This window comes from Centropristis striata, chromosome 11 (assembly GCF_030273125.1).
Source record: "Centropristis striata isolate RG_2023a ecotype Rhode Island chromosome 11, C.striata_1.0, whole genome shotgun sequence".
Lineage (NCBI taxonomy): Eukaryota > Metazoa > Chordata > Actinopteri > Perciformes > Serranidae > Centropristis > Centropristis striata.
Genome location: NC_081527.1, coordinates 7393721 through 7407922, shown reverse-complemented (window position 1 = coordinate 7407922; position 14202 = coordinate 7393721). Strand labels below are relative to the sequence as shown.

The window sequence follows — 14202 nt, the reverse complement described above, 5'->3', positions numbered from 1 at the left end:
TAGCTTAAGTTATGTCTTTGTTGGTATTACATGTGTGTTGGATATATGTTGGATAGTTAATGTTGTGGTTCTGCTAATGGTGGTGTTTGCTAATGGTATGTGCCATTAGCAAAAGTTATGTCTTTGTTAGTATTACATGTGTGTTGGATAGCTAATGTTAAGGTTCTGCTAATGGTGGTGTTTGTTAATGGTATGTGCTGTTAGCTAGAGTTATGTCTCTGCTGGTATTGTTAGCTAATGTTAGGTCTCTGTCAGTATTTATTCTTGCTTAATGTTATCGTTATCGTTATCTAAACCCATGTCTCCCATGGCTGATATTTTTTAGCTATGTTGTGTTTCTTCCATTATTGTAAGTTAATGATAGTCTCTGCCAGTATTTATTAATAGGTTATGTTACATATCTGCCAGTCGTGTTAGCCAATGTTGTGTTTCTGCCATAATGGCTACTATCATATGTCTCGCCATTATTCCTAGCTAATGTAACATATTCTTGAATAGAAAAATAATCATTTATGGACTAAATGCAAACACACCTCCACTAAAATTAGACAAGAAGCAAAACAATTCTACCAAACTTTGAAAATGTGAGTATTCTTTGGCGTAGATGAGAAGATCAATTCAGTATCTCAATCCTTTGCCAAAATTAACACCGGGCAAGCTATATGAATACAACCAATATAATGCACGTTCAGAAATCACCAGGAACAACAGACAATGGAGACAAATGGATGACAGAAAAAAACAACAGACACATAAATGGATGGAGGGATGGTTGGATAGCCAAAGGAGAGAATGAGGAATATTTACACTCCAAAAAACAGAGGCTCTGATAGTTCATATTGCTGCAAATCACAAATAACTGATTGGAAAATTAGTCCATTAAATGTATTTATTTATTTCTTAATTGGGACTCCAAAGTGTTTTCAGGTCATGCCTCTCTAATGTTATGTAATGGCAGTCAGTGAAAGCCAGTACTCTGATCTAGTTTCCAATTTAGAATCCAGTCAGTGCTAAAATAAAAGTTAACCCTGCTTTAAAAAAGGCACTAAATGGGTGACAATACAAATGGGAAATGTCATGTGGCCATTAACATTAACATCTGCATCTGATATCGGTGTCATATAGAGAAGATGGAAAGATTCAGTGAATGAGACAAAGGTAAGATAGATAGACAGAATGTAGATGTATAAATAAATAGTTGGATTACTTTGTCATTCTTTGCTCGGCTTGATTTTGATTCCACACAAGGAATTCTGGGTCGTACCTATCGAAGGGGGGACAGGCAGAGAGAAACAAGAGAGAGGTATTTGTTGGCTGTCTGGCAACAAATTATTCAATAACCGTCATAATAGTGATGATTAGTAAATAGAAAAATCAATATGTAGCCACTAGACTCGTCTTTCTCTCTCAACATTTGGTTATCAGGCAATGGTGGAGAGGGTGGGCAGGGTGAAGGACATGCACTTAGAGCAGGTGGTGGGAGATGGTGGATATGTCGGGTAAAGAGAGGGTCTTTGGACAAAACAAACTGGTCACCGCCTTGTTCTGTGCATATTCGTACACCAAACTAGATGTTATGGTCATGGCTGGTGATGCATAGTGGAGCATTCAGACATTCTAAATTGCAGAGCCAATAATCAGAGTACTTTCAGAGAGTTCTGGTTTCAAACGACCAGGTTTATGTTTGAGTGTATGAGGTCATGTCCTGTGTACAGTACAGACCTTACTTCAACATTTGTATTAAACTTTCATTATTTTTTACCAGTGATGTCCATATGAAGCTTCATGAACCATTTTCTATATTTTCTGAGCCCACTAGATGGCGCTATCTGTCCAACAAAGGGTTGAAAGCACCCTGACTTAGCCTTTCTTGGGCCTTTTTCTTTAAACCAAGAACGCCATCTAGTGAGGTCAACACATACAACTAATGGTTCATGAAGCTTCATTTGGACATCACTAATTTTTACTATAGATATATTAGGGATGGGCATTTTGAGTAGTTATACAGAGTAGAGTACTTGCAAAAAACAACAAAAAAGATCTACCTGATGTTCAGATACAAGATAAATTAGTGTGGCAAAGTGACATGAGATGCACCAACAAGATAAAAGTAAAATAAAGATTAAAAAAAATAACATGGAGACTCTGTAGTCTGAACCAAGACTTTAATAATAAAAGACGTAGAAACTTCACTCGGATAGCCACAACTAGCTAAAGTTGCCATGCTACCTTGTAGCTAACAATATGTGGCAAATCAAATTGTGGGGATCTGTAGTGTAGTTATCTGTAGTGATGTCCAAATTAAGCTTCATGAACCATTTCTATATTTTCTGAGCCCACTAGATGGCGATCTTTGTCCAACAAAGGGTTAAAAGCACACTGAATTAGCCTTTCTTGAGCCTTTTTCTTTAAACCAAGAATGCCAACTAGTACTATCAACAAAAAAAACTAATGGTTCATGAAGCTTAATTTGGACATCACTAGTTATCTGTTGTCAAAACAGAAAAAATAACTTAACTTTCTAAGCATGTTACGCATTGCTGTAACATAACTTGGGTTAAGCTCAGTACTATACGATTAAATTAAGTACTTGTTGTACAATCAAGTACTCTCTCTTGCCCATCCCTATTTTATAGAGTGTTGCAGGAAAGAGTCATAAAACCTGGATATGTTAGCATTTTAGCCCTTAGCACTTAGCATTTTAGCACTTACGGTTACCTTTACTTGAAGTCAATAGGGTAGTTTGAATGGGCTTTTGGTTAGATGTCGGAAATAAGCTCTATGGTTAACATAACTTTAAGAGAATTTAAAGTTGTGTTCAACTTGTAAATTCTGTAGCTTTTACACATCTTAAAAAAGGTAAATAAATTGCTAACAAGTCGCTAAATGAAGCTACAGACCTTGTTGCAGACATTACGGTCTTCATCAGCTTAGTGGAGGTGACGTTGTAGTCATGCGACCCTGCTGTAGTTCGTTCATAGTGTTAGCTTTTTACTCCTGCTGATTACATTAATGCTTCAAAAATAATGAAGGTGGTGTTTCTTTGTGAAGGAAACGTGTAAGGAACATAAACTTTAGCTTGCCACAGAGCTTATTTTCTGCAGTAATGTAAAATCCAATGGAACATTGCCTTTGGTTTATTGTAGAGGGCACCAGTGCAATGGTAACTTCCAGGTGGGCCTACAAAAAATACCTCAACCCTGCAGCACTCATGTGCACATGTTTAAACACATGTTTATCTATATGTATGTGCTGCAAGAACAGCAGCAGTGCAGTGAGCTTATAAACATATCTGAATGTTCCTGTGTGATTATAATCTTTGAGGACCCTCCCTTTAACGCAATGTGGACCACAAGCCACTCAAACAGCACTGTCTCCTTGACTCAGTGCTAGCAAGTTGGGAAGGTAAAGCAAAATGCCATGCATCACATGTCAGTCCTTTAAATGTAGCAGTGCAGGTGGATGCTGGAAGCTACACAACAATGATGCCGGAGCTCAAGATTAAACAGACAATGTGAGTGCAATGTGCACAGAGAAAAAACACTTGGACAATGGGTGGCGGAAAGGGCAATGGCAACAACAAAAGTCACCTATCCTAACAACACAGACGGATGAGTTTTTGCTTCCAAATGTTTCAATATAATAAGCAGGTCAGGACAAAGTGACTTCCTCATTAGGAATATTACATTTGAGCAAAAAATATATATCTCCTGCTTACACCTGAGCTGAAATGTCACAGAGAGACACTTCAACTTTAATTATGCTGCTTCTATCTGTGACAGTATGTCTGTGCAGTCATTAGTCAGAAAGAAGAGGCTAAGAAGAAAAAATCCAAGACACAATTGGAATAGTATTATAAACTTGATTGCAACTAGGACAAAAGAATGATAAAAGAGCTATAACACTGCCTCTTTATGTGTCTCTCTTTACTCTTTTTTTCTTGCCTGTCTGTCACTGTCTCCCTCATTCTCACACACTCACGCTGGTACGCAGAGTTCTCTTGGTCCAAAAGCAGACTTCATGCACTTTTCCGCATTAACTGTGTCTACCTACTGCACAGAATGTGACTGATTGTCATTGACAGAGAGGCACTCCACTCCTCAGCGATAGCAAACTTTCAAATTGGACCAAGAGGTGTGCGCAGGCATTCATACAGCAGTGTGAACAAGCCCCAACACAGGCAAACTAGAGAGGACAGTGGAAGATGTGGCGTGATGTGTGCCTCATACTAAAGCCCAGATTCAACCAGCCTTTTACTGCGCTGGACCGTCAAATCCTGACAGTCTATTATCTGTTGAGGTGCTTCAATCTGTTTGGTGTCACCATGTTACTTTGAAACTTTGACAGTCTTTTGAAGATTGCAATTAAACGTTTTTTTTCACAGTTTAAGCTTTATGTCTTCAGGTAATTGATATTATTTATGCACTCTCGCATAATCATGTTTAATTTGGTGAATCTGGCCCTCAGTAAGTTCAGTGAAAGTGGAAAGGGAGCGGAACAAAGGGCTTCATCAACAAGCCAGAGCTGATTGGACATAAAGATGTTTTTCCTCACCTTGGGTCCTTCTGGATGCTGTCCACCGATGGAGACCGGCCCAGGGCGGCCTCGGGGGGGAGGGCGGGGCCTGACTTGCTGTAAGGCGACTCGGTGGACGGGCAGAACTGCAGAGTGCGGTACGGGTTGGCGTAGTCAGCCGCCCCGCCTCCTGCGGCGAAGCTGCCTCTCTGAAAGGTGCCGGCGGCGCTCTGGCTTCCCGTTCGCTGCAAGGGGATTGGGTCGACACCGGGGGAAGGCGGGGCTAAAGCAGGAAGAGGAGCGTAGGAACAGAGCAGATAGTTGAGGACCTCTTGGTACAACTGGTTCACCACTGGGTTAGTTGAAGCCGAGGACGGCCGGGGGGAGTTGGGGGAGAAAAAAATCGGAGGGCCAACACAAGGATGCACGTATACGTACACACAATGAGAAACAGCACCAGCACCAATGGAACAAAACAGCACAGAAGAAAAAAAGCAAAAAGAGAGGAAACGAAAAATAAGAAATAATAAAACAGTCATACGTTAAAATAAATAAGTGGGGCAACTTCAAGTGGAAAGGTGAACTCACCAAATTATCTTATTTTTCAATTGAAAAATATAATATAAGAGACAAACAGAAGCGATCAAAACAAATAGAAATGTGGAAAATAAATGAATGAAGTAAAATAAACATGTCACTTATAAATTCTGCTGGCATCTGTGCAAAGTCTTGGTGATGACAATTAAAACACTTAATTCATCAAAATAAACCTTGGACTAAAGATGGCTGACATGACAGCTCCCCAAAAGTGAAGCAGAAACACTGGATCGCCCCCTGGTGGCTGGCTGCAGCATCGCTCATAAATCCTGCCCCCTGGGGACAAGATTCTTTGTACGTAGTTTGTGTTTTATCTGTCAACACAGTGGTTCCCAACCTTTTTCTGCAGGGCCCCCTTTTGCAAATAAAACTTTTTATACAAGCCCCCACACCCACCCCATTATTTATATATTTATTAGGGCCGGGACTTTAACGCGTTAATTAAAATAAATTAATTACACAAAAATGAACAATATTTTTGTTGCTTAAGCTTATGTATTCAGTCATTATTCATGGTATGCTAAAAATCCATGTGAAAAAAATTACTTCTCACTGTTCTCAGGTCAAATATTTATATGCGATTAAAATGCGATTAATTTCGATTAATTAATTACAAAGCCTCTAATTAATTAGATTAATTTTTTTTAATCGAGTCCCGGACCTAATATTTATATTATATATATTATTCATAGTTTATTCATCTTACATCAGAGTACTGTGAGCCAATGCATCAGGATTTCGTTCAATGTGCATATTTCTATGCATAACTGAATGACAAAGAAAATCTGTCTAAGTCTAAGTGTAACAGACCTCAACCCCCAGTCTGGGAACCGTTGAGTTAACATGTCCACTTTCAATTCCTGATCTACAAAATATCAGTAGAGCAGCTGCTGTCATGTCTATAATCCAATATTGCCACTGATTGCAACCAAAGGCTAAGATTTATTTGCCAATTTCTCAATAGAAAACTGGCAACCATTACTGTCCAGCCCTGTAAAGCTCTTATAATTTCCATTTTTTCAATTCTCCTTTGCCAAGTAAATACGAGATATTCACTCTTAATCAAAGGACCAGAAACTAATTGCCACACAGTGAGGGTTTGGGGACCCAGCAGATAGCCCCAGCCCTTCTGTACAGACACACAGTCCAGTGAGCTGCTCTGTCAGTGTCAAACAGAGAGAGGAATTGTCTTCTTGTTAAACAGCGGCTCAGGAACTATTTGGGCGTGATAGTCAACACAGTTACACCAGCTCGCTCTGAGGGAGGTGAGCTGGGTCAGTCTGTGTGTGTGTGTGTGTGTGTGTGTGTGTCTACAGCACTGCGGGGACCTTGACGAGGCCTGAGGAAATTCACCTGTGATGTGAAGTCGGGTGTAAAGTGTAGTCTGCTTGTTTCCAAGTCTGTTCATTATCTTGAAACTATTTGAGTTGCCCTTGAAACATAGTCAGGCTTTCAATAGACACTTTGTGTTTTGCACAGGAAAAAATAAAAGATCCAAGTCCGTGGAAAAAAAAACTTGACAACCTGAGTGGTGCCGTCGTGACTTCCATTCATGCCACAAAGCTGCAGATGATGGAGTTATTTTTCAATGTGTGCAGGGAGCAGTTGTGAGCTCCAATCTGTTAATTAATAACTTGAATATCTCTTTTTTTTCCACCTTGTTGAAAAAATATTTTATTTCATATTTCTGTGTGTGTGTGTGTGTGTGTGTGTGTGTGTGTGTGTGTGTGTGTTTCTCTTTGCATCGTTCAGGAGACCAAACCGGCAGCACAGCGTTGACAACATTTTAGGACACGGTTGATTTGCTTTGATTTCAAAGCACCCAAGCTAACGCCCATGGGATTAATTGAGATTAATTTTCAGCCATGAAACTAATTAGTTAACAGACTGTGACTGAGAGACAAATTGCCATTGAGACCCCAATTGGATTTGCCTACCTGATCTGGTAAATAGCGCTACATGATCAGATGGGACGAAGAAATATCCTCAGAGCTGCAGCACTGTTAAAAAACACCTATCTTCTAAGCTGGACCAGACTTTGTCTTTTACTGTCCTACCTCTCAGGATGCTGTACAGTATTTCTTTGATCCATCACTTATTCAGTGTATCATGTGATGTTTTGTTCTTTTTGCTGATTTTTAAATATAGAAGGTTCAGTGGGTGACAGCTATATTTAATTTTGGAATATTTGATGCACCTTTTAGTATTTACAGTCTCACTCTAATCTACTCTATGTGTTATTACAATTTATTTCCTTTAATTGTACATCAGTTTACCACTTACTTAAAAGGAGCATTTATAAAGGGTTTATAAGGTGCAACTAATGGCTGCAATATTGCTTAATAAGTAAAGTTTTATAGATCAATTATAAGCATTAAAATCTTTTGATTGAGTGTTTATTTACACTTTACAACTTTACACTGTCTTTGTCTTTACAGCTGGCTCTTGAAGGAATACCTCACCTCTAAAATGACCATTTGTATATTAATAACTATCACAATCTCAATTCTAATCGATCAAAATGAGCTTTTAATTTCACTTATCAAGATGAAAAGCGGGATTGACAAAATTAGAAACTGGACCGTATGACCTTAATATGATTAATTCCAAAGCAACACGGCAGTTATATCCCATCTGATAGTATGTCTTTAGTCTAGGAATTCAACAGTAAGGGCTACAAAAATGCAATAATCTGCTGATGTTTACAAACCAAGACTCAATTGTCTAACAGTGGCATAGCCTTCACAAATGTAATCACTTCATGATCTTAAAATCTAGAAATTTAATCCAGTCGTGGATTTTTGTGTTACCTGGAATTCTTCAGGAAAATTTTGTTTTTCTTGTATGCCCCCAGTGGTGTAGTGTTTGGGAAGTAATGAGTTGTGATGTCCAAATGAAGCTTCATGAACCATTTTCTATATTTTCTGAGCCCACTAGATGGCGCTCTCTGTCCAACAAAGGGTTAAAAGCACAATGAATTAGCCTTTCTTGGGCCTTTTTCTATGAACGCCATCTCGTGGGGTGAACAAATACAACTAATGGTTCATGAAGCTTCATTTGGACATCACTAGTAATGAGCACATGATCGGATGAATGAGACATGTTTAAGCTTTCGTTAAATGCCGTCTTCATTCTTTCATTCACCATGGACATGCGGCAAGCAAGAAAAATAGTTCTCTAGGAATACAAGGAATTCAGTTTGAGAAATTGATATGCAAATGATCATTTTAAGGGTAATGTATTCCTCTAAAAGGGGTACTCTACTGATTAAGCAATGCCATTCCAAAAACTTCATAAAATTGGAAGAGAAAGTGAAACTTTAAGCCTTAAAAGCACTGGATCCCTCTCCTACCACTACCCTTACTACTGTCTCTTTCTCTTTTTCCATCTCCCCCTCACACATCACCTTGAATATATTCATAAATACCTTAGTTGCAAAGCTGCTGCCATGCCACTATATCATTATTGAAAATGTTGTGCACCTCTGCATATTACTGTCTGTTGAATGTTTGCTCTCCACTCAGACTCTCTCTCCAAAATCTCTTTTCTACTCGCTTTGCCTTTTGGGATACAGTTTTATAGGATTCTGTATTTGCAGACAGACCTTTACACCTTAAATAAATAACCCAGGCCTTTATTTTCCTCAGCTTCCATATCCCGATCTAAGCTTACCTTGTCCTCTAAGGTTGGGTTTGGTGTAGACTCTGTCTTCGTAGATGGGGTCGATGTGATGTTCAGGAGACTGCAGGGGTCGGAGCTCGGAGCCCAGGTGACTGTGCTGGCTGCTGTAGGAACCTCTGGAGCCTGGAGAACACAGAGGAGGTTACATATATTGACAGATGGACGGGTGTTTTTTCTGGGGTTGTCCAGGTGATCACTCAGGTCACGTCAATATTAAGCCCTGTTTCAATGATCTGAAGCACATCTTCTAAAGTGCATGATGCAAGTGCCTCTTAGATGTGTCCAACTCTACATCTTTTAGTCCAACGGTGCACAATCTGGGCACAAAGTAAAGCACAGTTGCATTTAGTCCTTAATTAATCAATGGTGTGCTTTGGGCTTAACATACATTAAACCAATCAGACTGTCACCGTCATCTCCCATTCCCTTTAAAAGTCGCCCTGCTCGTCCCTGTGTGTGTCACAAACAATACATGTGTTGGAAAGCCCACGTTGTTAATGTTTGTTGACATGTTTATTATTCTAAGTTCCATTTATTTTTCAGATGTCCCATGCTCTTGAACGCACCATAGCTGTTCCGACTACTGAATGCACCATACTTGCCATGTGAATTGCCGTACTGTGAATGTTAGTTTTTTCGATACATCGGCGGATAGATTGCAATTTCCTTTAACTCTTTCCAATATCCACCTGTGCCTCCCTGGTTTATTGCTGTGCGTAAATGCCAGAAGGCCACAGCTAAATAAATCAACCTTAATCAGTACATCTGTATTATTCTTCAACTGGAACACAAACCCTACATCTGGCCGCTCTAAACCAGTTAAATTCCGGGAGACAACCCCTTTTCTCCTTTTTAGTATGCCTATTGTGTCAATGTAGGCACATCTTACTATCTGAATAAGAAGCCATTTAAATAGGGGGAGATACTACACCATTGACTTTAGACCAGGTTTTTATCACTTTCTACTGCCTCAGGATAGCAAGGCGCCAATAACGTGCCTGACCAAACCTCATTTCAAGGCAAACTAACTCACTCATGGGCGCAGAAAAGGGGCCAAGTACTTCAACAATGTGGAAGCTGGGCACAAAAATTACAACTGCTTAGGTTTCAAAATATCAGTTGGGCTGCACTGTCCACCACTTTGTACCAGGTATCGAAAAGGACCCGTTGGCCTTTAAATCCTGAAATACATAGTCAACCAACAAAATCACAGAACAAAATCTCTTACTTGTCTCTTACTTACTGCCATAAACACCATGACCTTGGGCCATTCTAAATCACAGTGTGATAGAGTGAGAGAAAATGTCACAGTACGCCAAAGAGTAATATAGTAGTAGTGCTAGTGAGCACCAACCAGTTTTATCCCTGTTGATTTACAGTCCCCATGAAGTTCAGTCCACACAGCCCATTCTAAACTACCCGTGTAAGACAAAGCTTCTATTTGTACCCGTTAACAGTACAAGACAAAATATCTGTAATATTTGTGATCCAAAACACGCAATAGTTGTTGTCCATTCCTTTATAAATGAATCACTTAATATTTAACACGGGCATATTTTCATTGAACTAAATAAAAGATTCAGAATCTGCCTTTTGAAAAGCCAAAAACAAAGCCAAACTCTTGCACTTCAAACTTATTTTTAATAAAGGTCCTCTGTAGAGACAATAAATCTCTTTCATGAATTGTTCAGAAATTCATGATTACATTAGCAATCTAATAAATGTTAGATAAAACCTCAAGCCAATTTAATCAAACATTTTAGTAATTTGTGTTTTCTTTTGAATTCTTGTGCTCACGCTGATGAATACCAATGGCAAAGTTGGTTCCTGTGACTTCAACCAACTAACAGAATAGAATTGCCATATCAGGCCCTGAAGAAGAGCAATAATTCATAATGTCAAAGACAAAATTGTATATACTTTTTAATACAACGTAAATAGGAATTTTAATTTCAGGAATTTGAAAAACAAATCCTGAAATGACGCAATTATTATCAATTAAGATTGGTCATTGAATAACTCATTTATTGTTACTGTAGATGCCTTGAAAGGACCATCTACTTAAAAAACATTAAAAGTGGAAAATAGATATACGACACAGCATATTTGCCACAAAAAAAGAAATGAGGAATATGTCCTGACCTCTGCCTGCCAAGCTACCAGGCCTTTGCAGGGTTGCGTTGGCGTACAGCTCATGGGAAATCTTGTAGCCTTCTGCTCCGATGTGATGCAGCATGCGCTTGGTGGGCGACAGGGTGGCGTAGCTGCCCACGGCCGAGCTGAGCTGGTGGATGGGCGACGAGGAGTGGTTTCCCCCTGGGGAGGCTGCCATGGGGAGGGGGGAGGAGGAGCCAGCAGCACCGGATGCTACCATGTTGATAGGCGATGAGGTGCTGCACGGGGAAGAAATGAAATGGTTTGGTTGCTATTTTCATATTTGTGTCCAGAATTTCCCAGAATGACATGATGACTATGTCTAGTGATGTCCAAATAAAGCTTCATGAACCATTACTTGTATTTGTTGACCCCACTAGATGGTGTTCTTGGTTTAAAGAAAAAGGCTCAAGAAAGGCTGATTCAGTGTGCTTTCAACCCTTTGTTGGACAGAGAGCGCCATTTAGTGGGCTCAGAAAATATAGAGAATGGTTCATGAAGCTTCATTTGGACATCGCTACAGATAACTACACTACAGATCCCCACAATTTGATTTGCCACATATTGTTAGCTACAAGTTAGCATGGCAACTTAAGCTTTCTGTGGCTATCCGAGTGAAGTTTCTATGTCTTTTATTATTAAAGTCTTGGTTCAGACTACAGAGTCTCCAGTTGGTGCATCTAATTTAACTAATTTAACTCGTATACGAACATCAGGTAGATCGTTTTTGTTGTTTTTTGCAAGTACTCTACTCTGAATAACTACTTAAAATGCCCATCCCTAATTTATCTATATTAAAAATTAGTGATGTCCAAATGAAACTTCATAAACCATTAGTTGTATTTGTTGACCCCACCAGATGGCATTCTTGGTTTAAAGGAAAAGGCCCAAGAAAGGCTAATTCAGTGTGCTTTCAACCCTTTGTTGGACAAAGATCGCAATCTAGTGGGCTCAGAAAATGTAGAAAATGGTTCATGAAGCTTCATTTGGACATCGCTACAGATAACTACACTACAGATCCCAACAATTTGATTTGCCTCATATTGTTAGCTACAAGTTAGCATGGCAACTTTAGCTATTTGTGGCTATCCGAGTGAAGTTTCTATGTCTTTTATTATTAAAGTCTAGTTCAGACTACAGCGTCTCCATGTTATTTTTTTTAATCTTTATTTTACCTTTATCTTGTTGGTGCATCTCATGTCGCTCTGCCACACTAATTTAACTCGTATACGAACATCAGGTAGATCGTTTTTGTTGTTTTTTGCAAGTACTCTACACTGAATAACTACCGTACTCAAAATTCCCATCCCTAATTTATCTATAGTAAAAAACCATTAGTGGGCTCAGAAAACAAAGAAATGGTTCATGAGGCTGAATTGGCACATCACTAATAACTATGTATTTCTGGCACATTAGAGCCAATCCACAGCCCATCCTCACCTACTCAACTGGATTTTTCCTCCCTATTACTGATGCGAGGGTTACGTTTTTTTAATATTTACCCACCTGACCAGTTTTGACAGCTTATCTGCAAAAATGTGCATCAAACTGTCATCTTTATGCATAACAGAAGCACCGTTGTCAGGACAGGGAGCTTTTAAACCACCATGTTGGGCCCAGTGCTCGATGACTGTCACGCTGATGGATGGCGTCGGCCCACAGCCAAACCCTAGTTATTTTATAATGCTCATAAATATAGGCGCAACTCATAACCCGTCACTACACTGTAGTGTAGAATATGTCCACTCCGCACAGCATGCTTATTCATGGAAGCCATGAATGACTTGGCTGAGACCGACAGTCACATGGCAAAAATTAGGGGAAACTTAGACTGAACTGCAGGTTTACACAGACTAGAGAGGAAAGGACAAGATAAGGTGTAAATATTTTTAATTTTATTGCAATTTTTGCCTTGCTTTTACACACCGGGGATATTTTTTCCTTATGTCAATATATTTATTCAGCTGTTTTTATGGTGGGTTCGCAAATATTATGTGGTAAAAAACCAAAATTTTTTCTGAGCTTTGGCACTGTGAATATAAGCAACAGCCAGACATGTTGTGTTGTTTACTTATGAGGATTATAAAACTCCTAATGTAGATTTTGACACCAAGATTGACCTTCTAAGTGGCTTGGAAGATATATTGGTTCTCATAGACTTTATATGGCTGCCATCTCCGATCTGCAATCTTGATGAAGTGGCTCCTACCAAAAATTGAAACCTATAGTGAAAGAGAGCATGTGGAAAAAATGTGGTGCTTTTGTCCGGCGTGTCCCCATTCTTCTTAAATCTGGTCCTAAGCCGCCTGACTATAATGAGTCATTATTAACCCATTAAAGCCGGGAAAGCGGATACGTCATTTTGTAGTATTTGTAGTTTTTTTCCACCTATTTTCGGTCTCTTGGCCAATGAAATGCATCAGAATACATGTGGGAGTGTCGCAATGCAACATGGGACTTTTCCAGAACTTTGAAATCATCACCAAAAAAAGACACAAAATGACCAAAAAGGACACAGAATTACCAAGAAAAGACACAAAATTATTTAAAAAAGACACAAAATTATTTAAAAAAAGACACAAAATTATTAAGAAAGACACAGAATTACCAAAAAAAAGACACAAAATTACAAAAAAAAGACACAGAATTACCAAAAAAGACACAAAATTACCAAAAAAGACAAAATTACCAAAAGAGACATACAATTACAAAAAAACCTTCATGTTTTATGGGCTTATTTTAAAATCGCCCAAAGGTTTTACAGGCATTTTTTCCAGGCGTTTTAGGCCTAAATGGGTTAAATCAGCTGGACGGACTGACCAACCTGTAGGACTTGGCGAGGCGGCTGGGTGACTGTTTGGGCGATGACACCCTCTGTAGCGTGGCGTAGCTGGGCATGTCAGAGGAGGCTGATCCCAGGCGCTGCAGCTTGGTGGGGGATCCCACCGCCTGCAGAGGGGAGCTCACACGCTGCAATAAAGGAGTTGTACTTCATTAAAGAGGAATGTCACTCACTTTAAATATTCATCTACTCTTCTTGTTCATATCATTATTTTCAGAGAGATGAACAACTCCCCCCGGAGCTGGAAAACCAGAGAGCAGAGACTCTAATCTGTGATAACATCGTGATGAAGAGGCTTGGAGTTATCAGACCAAACATGAAGGCACCACTCTGAACTTTTAAAAAACCAAGTGAACGGGAAATATCCGACTGCGAGCAACGAGCCGCCAAATGAAGCTCCCTCAGAATCCTAA

General features: G+C 39.4%; 1 protein-coding gene across 1 annotated transcript in view; it reads right to left on the bottom strand.

Annotated features, from left to right (window-relative positions):
* ctnnd2b (catenin (cadherin-associated protein), delta 2b) overlaps positions 1-14202 on the bottom strand; it is a 240754-nt gene that overhangs the window by 79947 nt on the left and 146605 nt on the right. The window contains exons 8-12 of the mRNA XM_059344042.1: positions 13772-13917; positions 10936-11186; positions 8785-8916; positions 4555-4798; positions 1208-1264 (exon numbers count right to left, since the gene is read on the bottom strand). Coding sequence (XP_059200025.1) covers positions 1208-1264; positions 4555-4798; positions 8785-8916; positions 10936-11186; positions 13772-13917 — 830 coding nt within the window. The remainder of the gene's footprint in view (positions 1-1207; positions 1265-4554; positions 4799-8784; positions 8917-10935; positions 11187-13771; positions 13918-14202) is intronic.